The following is a 19,731-nucleotide window of genomic DNA, read 5'->3' as shown; positions in this document are numbered from 1 at the left end:
GCATTGCCTTCAATCGCGTGTGTTAAAACATAGCGTGGTAGGTTCTCTGCGTGGTTTGTGACCATTCTCAATCAAAACGAATGTCCACCAAGTCATTTGAATCAGAATGCTTGAGAAGTGCGTGCGCAGATCTAAGCTACAACGATGGCAGCGCAACCAGCGCATTCAGCGCATTCAGCGCAATTCGCGTATCAAGCGCATCCTCGAAAATGCTTAGCAACTAGCAACTACACCATAGAATCTCCAGACCCAGAGCCAATCTTTCTAGACTCTCTTCTCAATTGCCCAGGAATGAGCCCGCTCGTGACTGCCGCCTGCGGCTTCTTCACCCACTTTTCATCACCAAATACAACTTGACCAAAACCACTTGGCACTCTATCAGTTAAAATACTAGTTGGTCTAAGACTCGAGCCTTCATATGCTAATGATGGCATAGAGCTCGAAGTGTTCGTACTCTGTTCCGTAAACTGCAAACTTGGCTTTCGCGCGTTCGATCTAAGAAGCGCAACATTGCTGTCAACATTCATAATCATCCCCGGGACAGAGCTCATTGTCCTCGCCGACGGTCGTTCATTCACCGGCAAATACATATCCCTCTTCGACTTCCCAATCCAAAGCATTTGTTCATGCTCTCTTAGATATCTCTCTCCGCTGAACGATTTCTGTACGATTTCTCTGGCACGCATGCCAAGCTTTCGGCGAGCGTTGCTCTGTTCATACATCCGTCTCGTAATTCGTGTTATGTCATCTGGAGCTGGACTTTCAGGGAAGGAAAAGTCTGTTGTGGATGTGGAACAAGCAGTTGCGTCGGAATATTGATTCCATTCTCCAAGGAGCGCAAGGACACTGATTTGCGCGCGCGCCAAGGCACGAGCATCGTTGGGAGCGACAACTGCACTGTAACATGATCCATCTGAGGGGTCAGTGAGAACCCGAAGTGATGCTCCAACATCGGTACAGACAACTGGTGCGCCAGTAAGTGCGGCCTCGCCAAGTGCTAGTGGTAGGCCTTCGGATATCGACGAGTTCAAGAACACCCACTGCTACAGTATCAGTGTAGATCTACAAAACAGACAATGAAACTTACTGTCCGCTCAAGCACATGGATTGGGTTGGCTTCGCCCATCATCGACACTTGATGTCGCAAAGACTTCGTCGTGATGATCTCTTGACAATTTGCGGTGTATGGTGGGTCCTTGTCGAGAGCACCATATATCTCGAGTCTATAGTCTTTAAACCCCCATTCGTTAATAATTATATCGGCAGCCAGCAATGCAGTCTTAATATCCTTAGCGTACCTGACAATTCTTAGCTGGACGTACAATGCGGACAAGAATGTACAGTAGCTTACCAGACATGAGACAGCATAGTCACAGTGGGTGTCTTGGTTTTGATATCCTTCACTGGAGCGAAGCGCTGAACAATGTTAGTAATGTTTGTTTACTCGAAACATAGATCTTACCTCCATATTTGTGATACCATTCACGACCGGGTCAATTTTTCGTCTGAAAGCTACTCGATTTTCGATCTTGCCCTGACAAGTACCGATCTCAACCTCCCAGCCTGGATTAAAGAAGTCGGCACAAGGCAAAATAGTGTCTGCATGATGCAAAGTTAGGACAGATGTCATGCGCATCAGGCCCAGAAGAGAGTTTCTTGTGAATGGGGACAACGGGCACAGTACGGAAGACAAATAGAGATTTGTTTCTCTCCAGCTTATGGCATGGTCCCAAATTTGGAGTGTGCATCCACGTTTGATCTTGCAGACAATACCATAAGACGCACTGACACTATGATGAGATGCCTGGAACACAGGAGGCATCTTCTCTGGAATTGGAATCGAAAAGATGAAAAGGTATCTTGACCATAATTCAAGACCCTGGTCAAGCTGTCCAAGTGTGGGATGCTCTGTCTTAAGCCATTGAGATGATGGACGGACATTGGCGGTTGACTTTGAAAGCCAGAGCTCGCGCCAGGCCGACTTCACTACATCACTTTTCCAGACAGCAGTCCAGTTCTTCGAGTCCTTGAAGTATGCATTCAAATTGACAAGTGCTCTGGTAACTTGTTTGGCGTCTCTCATTGTAAATTCGAGAGCTCGCGCACCACGCACCAGAGCAGCCAGAATTGGTATGAACGTGCGTTGAATGTCCAGGCGGGTGATATGAGTTGCTACATGATCTATCTCGGACTCTAGTCGATTACTGAAGAGGCCATGCGTTGGCGTCAGAAGATCCAGGCCCCACAGAGGGACGACCTTCAGTGAGTGCACATTTCGCTCAATTTGGCGTTTTGGGAGACCAAAGTCATTTGCTGACTCTGCTACCATATGCCACTTGATTGTTCGGAGATTGTTGATAACATCGCTTCTGCAAGCCGACACTCCTCCTCCCTAGCACTTGTCAGCGGCTTGCGGCTGTGAAAGAGTCATAACAGGACTTACCTCATTAGGCCATGTTCCAGTATCTATAGCAATCACATGTAAGGCTTTTCCGTCTTCGTCCTCTGCAACAGCTTTTGATCGCGTGTTGCTGCATGCATCGCCACCTGAGCCAAAGCTGTACAAGTCCTTTAATTTGATTGCAAGAGGAGTCCACCCGGATATGCTGTTGTCGAGATCCACAGTTGCCGTGACTGTATCTCGATGACTGTCCAAGTACGCTTCTGCGGCCTGCAAATTGCAAAAGTCGCGATTTCGCCAGTACGGTTTGAGGATTGGTTCTCGTCGTAGAAGACGCTCATCTAGCCACCGGACGATCACTCCATCAAATTTCGGATTGTCTTTCCACGTTTTCCATAACAAGGAGCGTGATTGTGACGTTGATATCGGGTATCGGCGAGTATTTGTTCGGAATAGCTTTGCGATGGGATTCGAGGAGATTGATTTGAAGCCAAATAAGGGGTTGTCATCAAGGAACAAGACATGTTCCGGTTTCTTAAGGAGATCTAGATGATCGTGTAAGATAAAGTCGGGAGTATCGACCTTTTGTCTTCCATTTAGCGTGGTAAGTATGTTCGGGTGATCAAACTTGTGATCGTAGATAAACCTGCTTTCCCAGACATCAGGACCTACCACGAAAGTAGCTTCGATCACCTGTGAATGAGGAATCTAAATCTGTTAAGTATCCTATGCCGAATTATATGATAATGTATCTTACCCAGGTATCTAGCCGCTCTGCGGCTTTTCTTGGTGGGGCACACCATGAGACCATGCAGCTCAAGTGAGGTAAAACAAATTCTGCTCGAAGAAGACCACCTATATATTTGTCTGACTGTTGGTAATGATATTTGAATCGGATCAAGTTGCCGTCTTTGGTGTATGAGCCTGAATCTATTTGGCCCTTCTTCGTGTAGGAGATGTCGTGAAACTCATTCCGACCTGCGGTGCATTTCCTGCTGACAGGCACCATAGAGAAGTTTGACTTTGACAATTGCTTGTTTGTCTGTAATCCGACGTCCACGTATGCGTACGCATACTCATTTATGATCTTGCCATGATCTGTTTCAACTCTGTTGACCAAACGCATGCCTTTTGTGTAGGTGTTGATAGCAATTAGATCAATGTCGTTTGTAGGTTCGGACAAGAGATCGCCACGAAATTGTCGTACTTGAAATGTCCGGTCGCCATTCGAGTGAATGAAACCTGTTGAGACTCCATTAACGCTTCGAACCAAGACCCTCCGTCGGATTATCGATACTTCCATGCCTCTGATGTTCTTCCAAATAGTGGTAATACTCTTGCGACGAGAAAACTATGCTTGTTAACCACGTCTCCACATTAGTCAGGGCAGACCACTTTAAGACTTACCAGAAACACGGGCAGAAACATCCTCTGAAATAACTTAACCCATAACCACATTGCCAGGACTACGAACCGAGCCAAGAGGTTCGCTGGATTCTTCCCATGAGGAAAAGCGCAATCAAGCTCTCTCTGATACTCCGGGTCTGCGACAAGGGCAATAGAGAAGTACTTGCAAACTTTCCCAACATAATGGTACGCAGCCCCCGAATAGTCCACGATGTGATCATAGATTGAGTATTTGGGAGGTGGAGCTCGAGCAAGTAGATCAATAAATTTGATCGTAGCTCCAGGAGAAGGTGGCTCAAGGACGATCTGAGATTGTCCCTCTGATCTTCGACCAAGCGGCTTCGAGCTGTCACCAATAGTCCTTTCCTTTACGAGGTCAATCATTCGTGCATATGAAAAGGCTGCGAAATCTCGTCTTGCGACATATTTATCGAAATCCAAACCAGGCGTGCGATTGACTTTACTGTTCATAGCTTCTTTCTGTTCTTCAGTGAGTCGATCGGGAATTCCCAGACACCTATTGACGATATGCTGACGAATGTCTTCTGGTAACTCTTCAAACTCAGTATCAACATCAATGCCAAAACATAAACCTCGTAGTAATTGTTTCTGCAAGTGTTTGGAAAGGGTTGAGATATTTTCAAGTGTGTGGGCTCGAAAATGAGTCTCGAGGACAGCTGGTCCTGAAGCATCACTCCAAAGTCCGTTGTTGCTCAGCCAAAGTATCCTTGCCAGGAGTGCATCGTCAGTAGAGTACCCAAAGAGTTTTTCTGCTGCGACCTGAATTATTAGTTCAGCGACACTGTGTACTCAGTCAGTGTTCATGTTCAAAGCAGGATTCGTTTACTCACTCCCAGTAGAAGCTTTCCATTGGATTTTGGGTCTGGGTGATACGCTTCGCCTCACAAGCAGCAAAGATCACCATGGATCCATCTTGTTCACGCGAACTGATAGCTCTCATCGTACGACCCTGTTCTGAAAAGTGATCGATCGATACAAGAGCGACTCTCAAGACTTTCTCATTAAAGAGCTTACCACTCGTATTTATTAGTGTCTCTGCGTCTGGAAATGCGCGTTTTGCCAAGTCGGAAAGCTCTGTTTGCCTGCACTGGGCAAGGATCAGATTGACTTGTCTTCCAAACTCCGATTGGGGTTCGACTTTCAACCGCTCTTTCTCGGAAAGTTCGGAAAGCTGCTCATATAGGCTTTGCAGTTCGGCTTGAGACCAAGCTTGATCTGATCCAGGTCCAGAATATGCATGATAGGTTCCTTGTTGGGAAGTTATAGGTGGTGGGACATCTTCGCTAGGTCCAACTATCCTACCAGCCCACAAAGACAAAACTGCTGCGGTCCAGGTCGCTGTGCCAAGCCCAATGATATCTGAATACACCCATTTCGGGAAATGATGATCAAGTGCGAATCCAATGATAAGACCAGCAGTGGCTCCTATTAGAAGTGGTTTCAACGCTCGGGGACCTGAGAAGACCTTGGTATACTATAGAGATAAGCATCTCGTCTGAAATTGGAGGCGTCTTTCATACCTGATACCACAAAAGACCTTGTTAACACCAGACTTAGCTCTCAAATTCACTTTAACATGATTCTGGAAATTCAACTCACCAGTATATGCCAAAACATATGAGACATACACGATCGTTCCAGTATCCCTGTCGCTGTCATCAAAAAGCCAAAGGAGGACGGTAGTAACAGCTAGAGCCCATATGTGCCAGACGAGATTACTAGCAAGGATTCTCCAGTAGACCGTCCTTCGATTATCTGACTTGACTTGAACCGCACGAGGAATGTCTTCATCAGTATGAATCGGCTCTTCAGTCTTTCTCGAAGCGGCTTCGTGTAGAGCTTGAGCATTGTAGTCGAGGAGAACCGCGCCAATAAGGTAATAAGCTAGGCTGAAGCCAACTGGCATTGTCATAGACACATCTGCGTTTCCTAGACCTACATTATCGCCACCATCAATCAGCGAAATCCATTTATCTAGCAGAGCCACGATAAAATATAAAATAGTGCAGCCGATCTGATTGAAACTAGGTTAGCATGATCACGTTATAGTGCTGAAACAGTTACCTCGTCGCCCGCTTGGCGCCAATGCAAGAAACCATTATGGAAACGGATTCCAAGCTGAGACTTTTGCAAAGATGACAAAGCTACCTTCGTTTGAAGGTTCCATGATGAAGTGAAGATCATGGGCCGTGGGCTACCAGTAGATCGAGAATGCCAGCTCTGTGTTATGGTCAGAAATTGGAGAAAGTCCAAGGTAGATCTCACTCACCATAAGAAATTCTGTGGCATCGAATGACTGCGCCAGCTTCCGGACGAGGAGATCTTTTGTATTCGGCAGAAAGAACAGTCTTTTACGCTCCGCGAGAACAACTTGTAACAACTTTTCGCGGGCTAACTTCAGTGCTGCAGGATCTGGCATCTCTTGGAGACGCTGTGCTTCGCTGGAATCTTGCGTATCCATGTACCAAGATCTAAGTTCTTCATCAGTCAAAAGAACGATATCTTGAAACCAAGTAACCCAATTGGCCCCTACTCGCATGACGCCTAGCATGAGTAGGCTGACGAAGGAGTAAAGAACACTTAAATAGATGGTGATGTCGTGGTTGGGAACGAATATGGTCGTGATAGGAGAAACGAAGAGTATCGGCACGCAAAAGATAATGGTTGCTCGACCCGAGTGGAAGGACGATCCCGGAAACTGGTAATTTGCAAGGGCCGCAAGAAGGGAAAGGTAAGATGTCAGTACCACCAGGTATAGAAAAAAGACCAATCCAGCGTAGACTGATGTAGTAGATGCGAATACGATGAAACCAAAGAGTCCAACAATGAGAGTGAAGGCAAAGCCGCCGATAAGACGAGTCAACACAAAGTAGTTCATTGCAGAAAAGGCCATTGAAGCCAAGTAGTATATCCCACCGCAAGTGATCCAGGTGCCAATAGCTCCGGATAATAGAAGAGAAATCATAAGCGCGGTGGTAGCACTGTGCTGCTCCACTTGCGTCATGAAGAAGTAGCCTCTCCCGTTGGTTCCACTCAGATAGAGTCCATGGCCCGTAGTTGTTAACAATAGTATGTCGATCAGAGCGGGAATGGCGAAAACATTTAGGAACGTGAAGCGTTTGTATGCAGGCATTCCAGTCGGTCGGTAGTTTAGATCAATATCGATCTGTGCTTCAGCATAAGCAGAACTAAGGGCGATTTGCGTCTCTCGGAACATTGGTGGTTGATGTGTACTGTAATGAGATCGATATTTTGTGGATAGAAGTTCTCCAAACTGACTTGGAGTGACGTCGAAGTAGGATTCACACCTAGATCCTAGAGCAAAGAGCTCTGCAAAGGCAGCAGACTGGTCCGCTTGATCGTTGAACAAAGGGTTTCTGTCAGTGACTTCAAAATAGACTTCTTCGAAGGCAAGCTTCTTCATTGTGCAAAAAAATGCTAGCGCGAGGAGGCCTCCGACTGCGCTTGTTGACGAAAATTCAAGCATGTTTCCCACTGCTTCGACAATCGTCTGAATGTTGTTACGGTCTCTGTGTCTCAGCGCTTGCACAAGGGCCTCTTGGATCTCCATAGACAGTGCAATCGCGACCCCAAGATTTGGATGCGGATTCTTGGCTTGGCAGTGCCATGCGAGCCTGGATCTGAGCAATTCTCCAATTGTTATGTCTCCGTTCAAGTACTTTACTGAGCTAATAGTCTGGAGCTGATTCCAAGTAGGAATGTCCAACAGACTTTTCGTGATCATGGACTTCATTGTGTTTATGAGAGGGTCAATCTTGTGACTCGGATTGAAAGACAGCCGCTGTAGTAAAGCAAGAGCGTCTTCGGGGGTGAGAGCTCGGAGATCTTGAGCAAGGCGTGGAGAGATTTCGTGTGTTGGATGGGCACTGTGGTTCCATACTGCAAATGCAGTTTCGGCCGCCAAGCATTCGCGTCGACTGATGCCTCGAGATGACAGGAAGGTGTGCAATAGAGCAGCTGGTAGATCGACAACATCCTTGGAAATATAAATGTCCACAAGAGTGCGAGAGGGATGGACATGGTATACCGCCCAGAAATATCGTTTAGCCGTCCTACTGAAGCCAGATTGGAGCCCTAAGGACAATCGAATTTCTCCAATATCGTCGTGAGTTGAGGATGCAAGAATCGTTGCAAGGTCCAGGACTGCTTCCCGAACCAATGACGATGCAGGCTGTGTTGAGCTGGAAAGTCTATTTGCAGAGTAGAAGTTCGCGAATACAGAACCCAATTTGTGTAAGTCCAAGGAGGAAACCATATCTAAAACTCCAAGACTCTGCAAGTGATTCTGTACCGAGACAACGTCTCGAAAGTCTTCAGCTGACACCTCTACTCCAAGTGGGAAGCACCCAAGGGCGTCATAACCTTCGCCTGTGCTGGAAACTCCGATCGCATCTCCTGTTGAGATGTTACTGGTAAACCAGTTTGCATCCTTAGGTATAGCGAAGTGGACAGCTGATTTTCCTTTTGCTAGAGGATGATTGCAAGAGCACTCATTCATTGCCGTCTCGAGACTCGGGATGATTTCATTGAGCCGCTTCGAGTCAAAGTTATAGTGGCCTGAAGTCTGAACCTTCTGGAGCGTCAGTACCGTACATGCAAAGTGATAGCATGAATCGCTCACCACGTTTCTATTCTTCCAAGCATCTTGAAGTTTTACAACTTCTGGATCTTTCAGCCAGGTAAAGGCCTTCATTGGTTCATACAAAACCGGATCCGTGGATAGATCCATAAGAGAAGTACGGCAACCAATCCATGGTACCACGCTGTAGAAATTGCACCAGGCAAAGGTGCGTTGTAGAACTGCATTCGACGGGCTTGCATTATCGTCGTATGTCTCCCACAGAAACACATTAAAATCTCGTAGACATGCTTGCGAAACGAATGCCTTAACCGTCGTGCTCAAAGAATCCATCTTGAAGCAATCCTGCCTCTCTCCATTGGCAAAAATAAGTCCATTACGAATGACGAGTCCCGCTATCGAGTCCGTCGCAAGAATGGTCGGTTCTTCCAGAAAGTTGGGCTCTGATATTTCTAAATATACAGTCAAGCCGAAAGTCCCAATCACATCAGATAATTCGTGGAGGACTGGCCGAGAAAATACCTCCCAGCCAGCAAGAAGCACACCAGTGAAGCAATTACTGGCTCCTTTCGGATCTCTATACCATTTGAGAATAAATCTTACACATCGATCAAGACAAAACAATTGATCAGTCTCGAAGCCTGTCAGTCCCGTGGGCCAGTTGCGCGATGGTCCTAGGTCGAGTCGACCAATTATGTCTCTAGGCGTGTGTAGCTGCTCCTTCAGGGCTATAAAAGCAACTGTTACATTCTGCTGCTGTGGATCTAAGATTATCGTGTCCGATCTCGAAAGCAACGTAAGTTGAGCCAAGGAAACCGGATTACTGAATGAGCCTAAGTAAACGCTCAGAGATTTGGGCGGCACATAAACGCGCTTTTGACTACTTTTTATAGAGCCTGAAGCAGCATATTTTTGAAGATGGTTTGACACTCTCGCTTGAAGTTTGTGAGATTCAAGTCCCTGTAAACAGTCTTAGCCACAATTTCAAAGACGAAATTGATCTCGCCAACCTTCAACGTGGAAAATATGTATAAATTCTTTACGATTTTATACGCAAGTACTCCAAATCCCAGTAGTATGGATACAAAACAAAGCAAAACGAGAGCCTGTTTTGTTTTCAGTTAGCACAACCTTTTCGGGGGAATGGTTTTTTACCAATTGCCACCAGTGTTGATGTAGTTGAGACCATTTCTCAGCATGAACGCCACTTATATAAACCATTTCCACTCGGAACGAAGGTCAACAATTTCATGCTGAAGCGAGCAATATTGAATATTGAACGAAAGAGACAGTTACAATCTCAGCAGTAAGCATCTCGATACGGTGCCAAGTATAAGATTTGTTAATCAAAGCTCGTTATCAACAGTGAGCTTTGCTCATGTCATGGCTGGCAACTCCGCCCAGTCACCTGATCACTAAACTAGATACGGAGGCATCTGCAGCCCAGCTAAATACTCCGAACCTTGAGACAGGCATTTGGAACGGGCTCGGATGCCAGCCGCAGGAAGCAAAATACTGGAAAGCTAATCTTCTAGAACAAATGAATATTGTTTCAGCTATGCGTTATCAGATCAGACATATAGGTCGCTGACTGCGGAGACTTAACAGTTAGATAGGCTTTTCGAAGAGGCCATTAGGACCACGCATTGCACATGCAGCGAGAGAAATGTGGCGACAGTGATCCGCCATGAATCAGCCCAATGAGGGCCCACGCAATACCTATGTACCTATATGGAACATGGGCGCGGTGCATGGGATCTCAACCGGGGACATTGCAGATCGACCACGTTGGAAGAGTGCCGATTTTGCCGATAATGTCGTGGGTCTATGGACTTGAGACCATTGTATCGTTCGTATATATTGGTACTGTAAGAGCTACGTGTTCCCGTTGGATTGTTGCATTTCTGTGAGCCCTGACGCATGTGGAAATGAGACGACGCGGTTCTGTAACGCAGGCAGCACGTGATGCGCGCTAACGATCGGCTAAATGAGGAGGATCCTCGCTGCCTTTGGATCTTCTTCACTTTCCTCCGCATCAACCTCGTCGCCGCTCGCATGCTGACGTTCCGGGACATCAACGCAATATATTTTATGTAGCATGAAGCCGGAATGCGGAGCGCGATATTAATTTTCCTGTCCCATGCAACCAACCCTGGTACTTTTTCATATCTTGGGCTACATGGAGCTCGACTTGTTCTTGAGCCTTGCCAAGAGAAGGCTGAGGCGAATATAACACACAAAAAGATAATTCTTGATGGCAACTGAAGTTACGTTGTTTTCATGATTCGTACTCTCTGGTTCAGAAGAAACCACTTGTCCCATGTTTCCTTACTGCTCTTTTGGCCGTTCCCCCGCAAACAAACACAGATGGCGAGTGCTTAGCCCATGCAGTGTCTTTCCGGAACACTATCCCGCTTCGTATAAAGTTTTTTTTATGACTTTCTAGGCTCGGAATCAGACCCAGGTATTGAACTGTCGCATACGAATCAGTCCATGTGGCGTCGTCATCGTCCCCATATGCCTTTTCGTGCTCATTGTTGTTCCGTTTAAAGTATGCTCTCCCGAGAGAAGTTCCATCGTTTCAGCAAGTCATTCTCAGTTCTCGAGAACTCTCCTGGATTACCAGAATCTCCAAAATGTTCTCTGTACTCTCCTTAGTCGGCCTCTTGGCACTTTGTACCCCAGCTGTCATTGCAATCCCTTCCCACGTTGTTGCCCCTGAACATGTTGGCACAAACCAACAAACGGTTGTCCGCCAAGCTGCCCCAGTAGTAGCCACAAAACCTGCAACTGGTAAGCGATCATCTTCTGAGAAGGAGGAAACCTGCTAACTTTGTCCAGTGAACGGTATCACCGTTCAACTCAATACAACTGCAGCTGGAGCAGCAATTTCTGATATCACCACGCCCAGTGCTAAAAATGCGTCATCTCACACTGTCTCTTCTACAGTCTTGGTCTTGGTTCGCGATTCTGTATCGGGTTATTCTGCATACTCTGGACTCAATGCATACGCGATTCCGTACCAACTTGTTGCGGTGCCTCAATCTAGTGTAACACTTCCTGCTCTCAACAGTACTGCTACCCATGGCAACTTTGGAGCTATCGTTGTACTCTCGGAAGTTAGTTACGATTATGGAGGAACGCTCGGATTTCAAAGCGCCCTCAATACGTCTCAATGGGACGCCCTCTACCAGTATCAAGTATCCTTCGGTGTTCGAATGGTGAGATTGGATGTTTATCCATCAATAAGTTCTGGCACCACATCCCTCGGAGGGTGCTGTGATAGCGGTGTGGAGCAATATGTGATTATCACGGATAGCGATGCTTTCCCGACCGCTGGGCTCAAAACTGGAGAAGGTGTCAGCACTCTAGGTCTATGGCATTATCCAGCAACAATCACCAATACTACCATAGCCACTGAATTTGCTCAATTCGCGCCAATAGACGGTTTCGATGACAGTTCCACTGCCGCAGTAATTAACAAAATTGATGGCAGACAACAGGTAAATCTTTTCTTGGATGCATGAACGAAGCTCATCACTATTAGATGGTATTTTTCACCAGTTTCGCAACGGACTGGAGCCCAACATCCAACTTCCTTCAACACGCATGGATTCACTGGGCGACAAGAGGTTTATGTATGTGTTCCGTGCCAAGACTCTCATACTTTACTGACGGTTAAACAGACACCGGCTATCGTCGCTGCACTTTGAATACACAGGGTCTGTCTCTTGCCGCATGATGCATTCACAGGATCTAATATAATTGCAGTTGATGATATGTTCCTTGAGTCAGACATCTACAGTCCCAATGGCACCACATACCAGATCACCCCAGCCGATCTGGCTCAACATGTCACGTGGATGGAAGACATCAATTCGAGAATGCCCGATGGGAGTGATTGGTTCCTTGACATTGGCCACAATGGCAATGGTAATATCGAAGTAAGTCCACCTTCTTGCTGTTACCTGGAATATTTCATATGTTGGGATCACGTGGACTACGAGCGCCATTCAACTGGATACAGGCACATATTCTAGCTGTTTCCTTCTTTTGGCGCTTTTTATCTAATATCCTCCAGGACGCAGAGGACACTGACAACGACAACCTGTGTAACCCTGGATCCATTGAATATGGCGACCAAATCGACACACCACTGGAATTTGCCAAACCTCTTGGTACGGGCACCAATCTATGGCCATCTACAGCAGAGAAATACCCGTTCAATGCCTCCTGCACTAACTTGGATGCACTGAAATTATGGTGGTCGGATTCAGATAATTTGTAATTGGCCTTGTTTTGCTTTCAATTTAAGAGTCGAGATCTTCGGGACTAAAATTTCGAGAGCTGTTCATCAAAGGACATGTGTTTCAACTCCCAGGACGAGAGCTCCTCGACTTCCAAATTTCTACCAAGAATGTATACTGATTTATCAATAGAAACGCGTTTGCCCATGTCTCGCATACATTTACACACGAAGACCAGGACAATGCAACCTACTTCGACTGCTCTCGCGAAATTTCTTGGAACCAAGCTTGGCTCACGCAAGTTGGTATCGCAGCAGCCGACAGATTCAGTCCTAAAGGCATCATTCCACCAGCGATCACTGGTCTCCATAATGGCGATGCTCTCAAAGCTTGGCTCGATAATGGTATTTCGAATGTTGTTGGTGACAATACACGACCTGTTCTGATGAACTCGGTACGAAATTATATCTCTTGGCTGCATGTACGATTACTGACAGTCTCTAGATTAATGAGATGTGGCCTCTCATGTCCACGGTTGCAGAGAATGGATATGCTGGAGTGCAAATAAGCCCTCGTTGGGCAACAAACATCTACTATAATTGTCAACTACCTCCTTGCACTGTATTGGAATGGATCAACACCTCTGCTGGAGACGGTGATTGGTACACGCTTTTGGGAATTGAGAAGCAAACTAACACCCGTCATCTGCTTGGCCTTCATCACGATGCCTTCATGTTTCATCAAGCAAATTTGAACTACCTCACAGCTCCAGACACCACGATCAACGGAGTAACAGATCAGTACTCTTTACTCCAAGCCTGGATGGAGACCGTTGTTCAAGAAATGATTAGACTGTGAGTTGACCGTTACCTGCATCGATTTCTCATCCAATGATACGTCTTTTAGTGTTGATTGGCCCATTGTCTCGCAAAAACACGACGATGTAAGTATCGAAATCATGATAATGCTATTAACATCTCTCTAATGACCTGACAGATGGCAACCGGTTTTGCTACTCGCATGGCCAGAGACGCATGTGCGCCTCAACTCACATGGAAAACAAACCCTACCAAGCAGACAATAACAGGCGTCACTTTGACTACTACAGGCAATACCTGTGCAGCAGAGATTCCTATCACAGTCCCAGGAAATGTCACCAGTACTAAAGGATTCACAACTGAGCAACTTGGTTCTGATCCCTTGACTAGTAAGTCTCCTGCCTCGCGCCCTAATGTCCAGCGAAGTACTGATCTTGATTCTAGTTTGGGTCAAAATGGCTGGGTCTCCAGTCGGCTTCACATTAACTGAGGCTATTCCCTTGTAAGAATCGCCATATGATCTCTTTCTGCATAGGACACCAAAAGCATGAGGTGGAGTTAAATCACGGGGCATCACGTGTATGGATTAAAGATTTCACTCTCAAGAATAATTCATTTTAGTAATAGCATAGCGAGTTCTCAAATCTCGGTCTCTTCAATCTGGATAAATGCACTTTGTGCCCCTTGTGACAGTTTTAGTGGTTAGCAAAAGTCCATTTCCAGTCACTTCGGAAAGTCTTCCGACATTGCTTTTTGTAAAAGCGGCAGCCCCAAAATTTGCCGACAGACGAACTATGTGATCTTCCGGCTCCAACCGGGTAAATCTCCTTTCTCACATCTTTCATCTCCTGATTCCTGCATGCACGATGGTGTTCATGCTCTCCGCAATCAATGCGCAGATTTGATACCCTTACATTACTACACATATCTTCGAATGCAAGATTTTGAGAGTCTTATTGTTCTTTCAGGAATTCATCTTTCCGCTGCACCGAAGCTATCGACGAGGTGAAAATATGCCAACTCAGCCTTATGCGAGTGCGGCTGTGCAACGATCAAATTTCAAAGCAGGCTGAAAGCCATTGGATGATAGCGAGGTTGGGGCACAGCCAGGTCTTCATTGCATGCATGCCGATATTGCAGCGTGGCATCAGCCTTCTCATACGCCCTTTGTTCTTGTGCCTGTAGCCTAGTTCAAGGGTTGTGAAGACTGCCGTGCTCGAGAGAATTTTCGCATCAAGTAGCCTCGAAAATTCCCTCGTCTTGTCGTCTTTCTTTTGTTTGGAATTGTTTGGAGGCTGTCCAGCTGAAGTTTACGTAAAGTCACTAGTTGTGGCGGCACTGTCGTGATATCAGTATCTCGCACTCGCTCATGATTCTCACGTTTGCTGAGAATAGTATTGTCATTCTTTGTTACTTTTCAGCTTCGGATGAGGCCTTGAAATTTGGTTTGCTTGATTCAGACGTGTAACGTCCAACCTCTCTTAGCCTCAGGTCAAAAATAAAAGCTTTCGAGTTCTTCTTGGATTGACGAAACATTACCCCACAATACCACAGATCGACAGGAACGAAACATTTACGACCCCGCTCTCAATGTCTCCTTCGTGGATTTCAACACGACATGTTGATCCCGTTAAGGAGGGGAACGCTACAGGCACACCACCTTCATCGCGTTTATCGCGGCGAACGAAACGATTCTGGATAGCCATATGCGTGTTCCTCCTCGTCGTCACAATCGGCCTAGGAGTCGGTCTTGGAGTCGGTTTGACACGAAGCCATGAACAGGATGGATCTGCTTCAACAGAACCCTCTCCACCTCTTGGAAACATCACCAACGCAACGACAGGAACTTTCTGGAAACCCACAGCGGGAACACCGTGGCAGATCGTGCTTGAATACGCACTTAACGACACATCGATCGATGTCCCCGTCTACGACATTGACCTTTTCACCAACCCTGCCTCAACGATTGACAGCCTCCATGCTATGAACAGAAGTGTCATATGCTACTTCTCTGCAGGAAGCTATGAGGACTTCCGACCAGACTCGGGGAATTTCACCAAAGATGACTATGCAAAGCCGTTGGACGGATGGCCAGGAGAATGGTGGTTGAACACAAACTCCTCTAACGTCCGCAATATCATGAGGGCAAGAATCGCATTGGCAGCAAGCAAAGGTTGCGATGGCGTTGATCCCGATAATGTCGATGGCTACGACAATGATACTGGGCTCGACCTCACCGAAGATACTGCAATCAACTACCTTACCTTTCTTGCTGTCGAAGCGCATAGTCGCAACATGTCGATTGGACTGAAGAATGCGGGTGGAATTGTGAATGCGACTCTTGACATGCTACAGTGGGAGGTGAATGAACAGTGTGGACAATACGATGAATGCGAGGACTTCCAGCAGTTTCTTGATGCTGGGAAACCAGTCTTCAGGATTGAGTATCCAAGTTCGGCCCCAGATATCAGCACCACTACATTGGATGGGATTTGTAATAATACGGCTGCAGTGGGATTTTCGACTGTGGTTAAGTTGATGGATTTGGATAATTGGGTGGAGTATTGCTAGTCAACAGATAATCAATGTGTATTTGTCCATTAGAGTTTCTCTCGAGCTTCTGTCCGCTGATTTCCTATTCCCTAATGTTTTCAAAGAAAGCTCTTTCCACTTTACAACATCATACTGTATACACACGCCTTCGCGTCATAATTCTCACAGCCACGGCGACTAAGCTCAATAATGGACAAAGTTGTTTGAAGATGGTAAAATCTTCAGACCACAAGATCTAATCTGCATTGACCCTGGAAGAGGCCGAATACCATCTCAACCTTACGCCCCACCTCGTTTTCGCTTCTGCGTTCCTTTACCGTTTCCGCTTTCAGAACCTGGAGGCCGCGTCTACCCAAGCAAGCGCACACAACTACATATGCCGACTACTATTCCGGAAGCGGAGCGGGTATTCTTGGCAAGTGGAAGAGCCTTCCGCTTTTCCCTCCAAATTGAAAAAGCTTGATCATTTCCATAAGAGGATTAGGGGCAAGGGGCCTGCTTTGGATGGTAAATAGGTGCGAAGTTCCTGGCTCTAGTTGTGTAGCTGGTGACGAAAGTAATCTCGCGTTTGGCGCAATGAGTCGCTGTGGATACGTACCCCAGACTCCATCTGGGGTGGATATTAAGTCGGATGAAACAAGCTTTTCTGTTAGATGAAGGTGTAACGTTGTTTGCCGGCATGGTTTCTGCAGGTACCGTTTCAATATTCAACTCATTGTATGTGGTAAGATTTCTGATGAGGTACCTAACTAATACGCCATTCTGTACGACAAAGAAAACCTCATTATTTCATCATCTAGGAGAACAATCACAAAGTACTCATATTCCCCACCCAGCCTTCCCATTCGTCCCACCATCCCGCATAAACATCGCCATCTACTCCATCTCCAGTGATAAACAAATTTCCGACTCTCCTCCTCAGATCTTCCAAGAATCCCTTGGTATCTTCTCCATCCGGGAAGTCATAGACAATCGCCGCCAACTGCTCTCTCTTCACCTTTGCACTCTTCTGCACGGCCCCAATGGACTTCGAGGAGGAGTATTGCTGGTAGCTAGTATAACTACCCTCAAAAACGACTGTAACATTAGCTGATGACGACGTCAAAAACTGGGGATCTGGAATCGAGCCCGGGTTGTGGATTATCTGTTCATGTCAAGAACATTAGTGCTAGTACACCAGAATTGCGGGGTCAAGGATAGGGGTTAAGCGAGTTCTTTTTAGCCCCTATATATTACCCTTCGGAAGGACCTCAATTGCCTGAATCCAAACCTCCATTTCCACAACAAGAAAGATAAAAAGTACTCACCAAAGGATCCGCTCCCAATCCGGTCGAAGAGCGAATGACTGTAGCAATACTGTCGTAAAATTGCCCAGCAGCAGGCGTCCACTGATTCGGCGTCTCGTCTAGGAAAATGCCCCGCATTCCCAATCCCTTCGTACTGACGTTTTGGGACCAAGAGACATAGGTGTCAATATCGTCAAATATTAGGGAGAGGTCCCGGTTCGTGTAGTTTGTCGATACGTAGCCAACGGTCAGAACATTGGGGTAGGCGTTGAGGCGGGGTATGTCGCGCGTGTAGTTTGCGTCTAAACCAGGAACGCCCGGCCCACTGTTTGGGTTGATTATTACTGTGAAATTCACAGCTGAATTGTTCGCGACGCTGTTTTTGCTATTGTTAGTCAGAATTTGAAAGGGGAGAGAGCACTGACGCTGCGAACAAGGGATCCCAGGCTAAGGGGTCGGGATAGATGTAGAGAGGTACGAGGACGGTGGCTTTGGGTGGCTTGCGACTCTTTCTTCCGAACATGACGGCGATGGGAATCACGAGTGCCAGAATGGCAATCAGGAGAAGTGTCCAGAGGAAGTAGACGGGGATACCGAAGAGTTTGGTTTTGCAATATGCCCCGCGCCGACTTGATCGTGGTCGTTCTCGTGCCGGCAATTCGTTTGGCCTGCTTGAGATGGTGGAGAGAGGTGTAGATGAGGTCTTGTACTGGTGAGATGCCATTCTGTAGACTACATCCCGATTTCAGTTCTTTCTAACGAGTCGAATTGTGGTGGAATGATAGAATGATGGCGTTCTGCAAGGAAATTGTCCGTAGATAAGACAAATTTGTTCTGGTGGAGTACGTAGATAGTGTTTCGTATCTTTTGGCTGAATACTTGAAGCGCGAAGGATATTGAAACTCGTGCCGACCAATGACGAGATCGTATGCATGTTCTCAATTATTCAGTTACAGCTTTCCAAGACTGCCATTCAAGGAACGGAAATGGAGTACCATCAACGTTCTAAAGTCCAATTATAGATTCCGAAAAAGTGCTCCGTCTTACAGCTCTAGTGTGTACAATTGTGGGTGCAATCATATAAGCAAGCGTCAAGGCATATGTTTGCTCGCCACAAAAAAGGTTATCCTATTGATCTTGGATACTTTCAAGAGAAACCCTCATTCTCAATGTGGAATTGTTCAATAATACGTAGATTGCCGATTGAAAGTGGAAAAATGAAAGGAAAGTGTTAAGATCAATAAGCAAAGGACTTTTCGCAAAAAGGGGAGGGGCGGGAGGCGGGACGGGAGCGTTCCACACCGAACTGTGACACGCGGAGCAATATTTGATCTTTAGGCTTTCACGAGTAGCTATGGGATAGATTTGGTAGATGGAACATTCTTCGATGAGATCCTTTGTTCAATTGTACCAATTTGACAATGATACATCTTTGCGAGGTGTAATGACATGCATCGCCAGAAAGCAGTCACAGAAAACGATAGATTTCAGTATTAATTACGACAAATATCGAAGTCCAAGAGATTCACACGCTTGATATGAGACGTTCTCCGGAGTGCCACTCAAAATGCTCAATATAACCAACTGAAATCGTACACCGCCCATCCAGCCTTGTACACATGCTTCTCCCCACAATCGGAACAGTATATATCGTACAATGATGTGGTTTCGTGCTTTGGTCCAAGTCGAAGAGCATTTATGACGTATTCTTTTGTATGAGTACCCGAGTCCAAAGAGTCTTTAACGATGTCATCTAACCCAGATGCCTTTCCACAGACTTTGCAGATTTGACGTTCTCGGTTCATTGTGGTTCCTCGAATAGCAAGGTCGCCAACTATCAGAACAGCGTCAATAGTCAGTTTTCTGAAAGAAGTCTTGCAGGTGTGGCTTTGCATGAGAAAGATATACGTACCTTGAATGTCGAGTAAAGCAGCAATGTGCTTGCGTTCAGCATCAGTCAACAGCCATCTATATGAAGCTTTCCCTCGAGCATTGACAATCATTTTCGAAGGACGAGGTCTGTCAGGAGATGGTGGAGGAGAATCAAGCGTTGGATAACATATTTTCAACCAATAAGTCCATTCGTGATTTCTTGTTGCTACAGTTGCCATTGGTTTCTGAAAGCTGAAGAACCTCATGGAGGCACCGGTCTTTATGTACTTCGTACTTCGGAAGCGTCCGGATTGCCACAGCGAGCCCGCTGAGGCGGCCTAGTCGCCATCACTAGCTATAGTAACACAATTGATTTAGACAGCAGTATCCATTGACCTTCTCCCACCCGGAGTCTCAAGTTAGGCGAGATGCATATTTGATCATGCCAGTTCGAGTAGGTTTCGTGACATCTGTGTGACTTCGAGTTCTCGCCTAGAAATATGTACTACATACTTTCCGAGTGGCT

At 46.3% G+C, this 19,731-nt stretch overlaps 5 protein-coding genes across 5 annotated transcripts; 2 read left to right on the top strand and 3 right to left on the bottom strand.

Moving 5' to 3' along the window:
• LY89DRAFT_53649 (uncharacterized protein) lies at positions 1-9,889 on the bottom strand. The gene is made up of 15 exons (XM_018208105.1): positions 9,585-9,889; positions 9,440-9,535; positions 8,472-9,389; positions 6,099-8,420; positions 5,894-6,049; positions 5,429-5,843; positions 5,350-5,366; positions 4,660-5,303; positions 3,809-4,610; positions 3,159-3,752; positions 2,444-3,109; positions 1,463-2,392; positions 1,352-1,416; positions 1,088-1,298; positions 1-1,040 (listed from the first exon to the last, which is right to left on the bottom strand). Exons 1-15 carry the CDS (start codon positions 9,648-9,650, stop codon positions 228-230), a joined length of 8,715 nt encoding a protein of 2,904 aa, XP_018071797.1. The 5' UTR covers positions 9,651-9,889; the 3' UTR covers positions 1-227.
• A 1,176-nt stretch (positions 9,890-11,065) lies between these two features.
• LY89DRAFT_696869 (uncharacterized protein) lies at positions 11,066-14,000 on the top strand (the record flags this gene model as incomplete). Its single annotated transcript, XM_018216866.1, has 11 exons — positions 11,066-11,222; positions 11,271-11,932; positions 11,977-12,067; positions 12,116-12,151; positions 12,201-12,373; positions 12,511-12,713; positions 12,869-13,130; positions 13,181-13,530; positions 13,583-13,619; positions 13,673-13,883; positions 13,939-14,000. The coding sequence occupies 11 exons, from the start codon at positions 11,066-11,068 to the stop codon at positions 13,998-14,000; spliced, it is 2,244 nt and encodes a 747-aa protein (XP_018071796.1).
• A 1,084-nt stretch (positions 14,001-15,084) lies between these two features.
• LY89DRAFT_707012 (putative endo alpha-1,4 polygalactosaminidase) lies at positions 15,085-16,325 on the top strand (the record flags this gene model as incomplete). Its single annotated transcript, XM_018217570.1, has 2 exons — positions 15,085-15,163; positions 15,197-16,325. 2 exons carry the CDS (start codon positions 15,085-15,087, stop codon positions 16,063-16,065), a joined length of 948 nt encoding a protein of 315 aa, XP_018071795.1. The 3' UTR covers positions 16,066-16,325.
• A 530-nt stretch (positions 16,326-16,855) lies between these two features.
• Positions 16,856-17,856, bottom strand: LY89DRAFT_644923 (uncharacterized protein; the record flags this gene model as incomplete). Its single annotated transcript, XM_018211849.1, has 3 exons — positions 16,856-17,191; positions 17,355-17,709; positions 17,759-17,856. The coding sequence occupies 3 exons, from the start codon at positions 17,854-17,856 to the stop codon at positions 16,856-16,858; spliced, it is 789 nt and encodes a 262-aa protein (XP_018071794.1).
• Positions 17,857-18,849: 993 nt separating this feature from the next.
• On the bottom strand, positions 18,850-19,372 carry LY89DRAFT_684488 (uncharacterized protein). Its single transcript, XM_018214894.1, has 2 exons — positions 19,246-19,372; positions 18,850-19,167 (listed from the first exon to the last, which is right to left on the bottom strand). Exons 1-2 carry the CDS (start codon positions 19,334-19,336, stop codon positions 18,905-18,907), a joined length of 354 nt encoding a protein of 117 aa, XP_018071793.1. The 5' UTR covers positions 19,337-19,372; the 3' UTR covers positions 18,850-18,904.
• Positions 19,373-19,731: the final 359 nt, after the last annotated feature.

This window comes from Mollisia scopiformis (assembly GCF_001500285.1).
Source record: "Mollisia scopiformis unplaced genomic scaffold LY89scaffold_11, whole genome shotgun sequence".
NCBI classification, from domain to species: domain Eukaryota; kingdom Fungi; phylum Ascomycota; class Leotiomycetes; order Helotiales; family Mollisiaceae; genus Mollisia; species Mollisia scopiformis.
The sequence above is the reverse complement of the archived record's forward strand: the minus strand, read 5'-3'. Positions and strand labels throughout refer to the sequence as shown.

Coding starts and splice junctions, on each gene's coding strand:
- LY89DRAFT_684488 (XM_018214894.1), bottom strand. CDS start 19,336: ATGATTGTCAATGCTCGAGGGAAAGCTTCATATAGATGGCTGTTGACT. Junction 19,168..19,245: donor TGCTTTACTCGACATTCAAG/GTACGTATATCT, acceptor CTGTTCTGATAG/TTGGCGACCTTGCTATTCGA.
- LY89DRAFT_53649 (XM_018208105.1), bottom strand. CDS start 9,650: ATGGTTTATATAAGTGGCGTTCATGCTGAGAAATGGTCTCAACTACAT. Junction 5,844..5,893: donor GGCGCCAAGCGGGCGACGAG/GTAACTGTTTCA, acceptor AGTTTCAATCAG/ATCGGCTGCACTATTTTATA. Junction 3,753..3,808: donor TGTTTCTGCCCGTGTTTCTG/GTAAGTCTTAAA, acceptor TAACAAGCATAG/TTTTCTCGTCGCAAGAGTAT.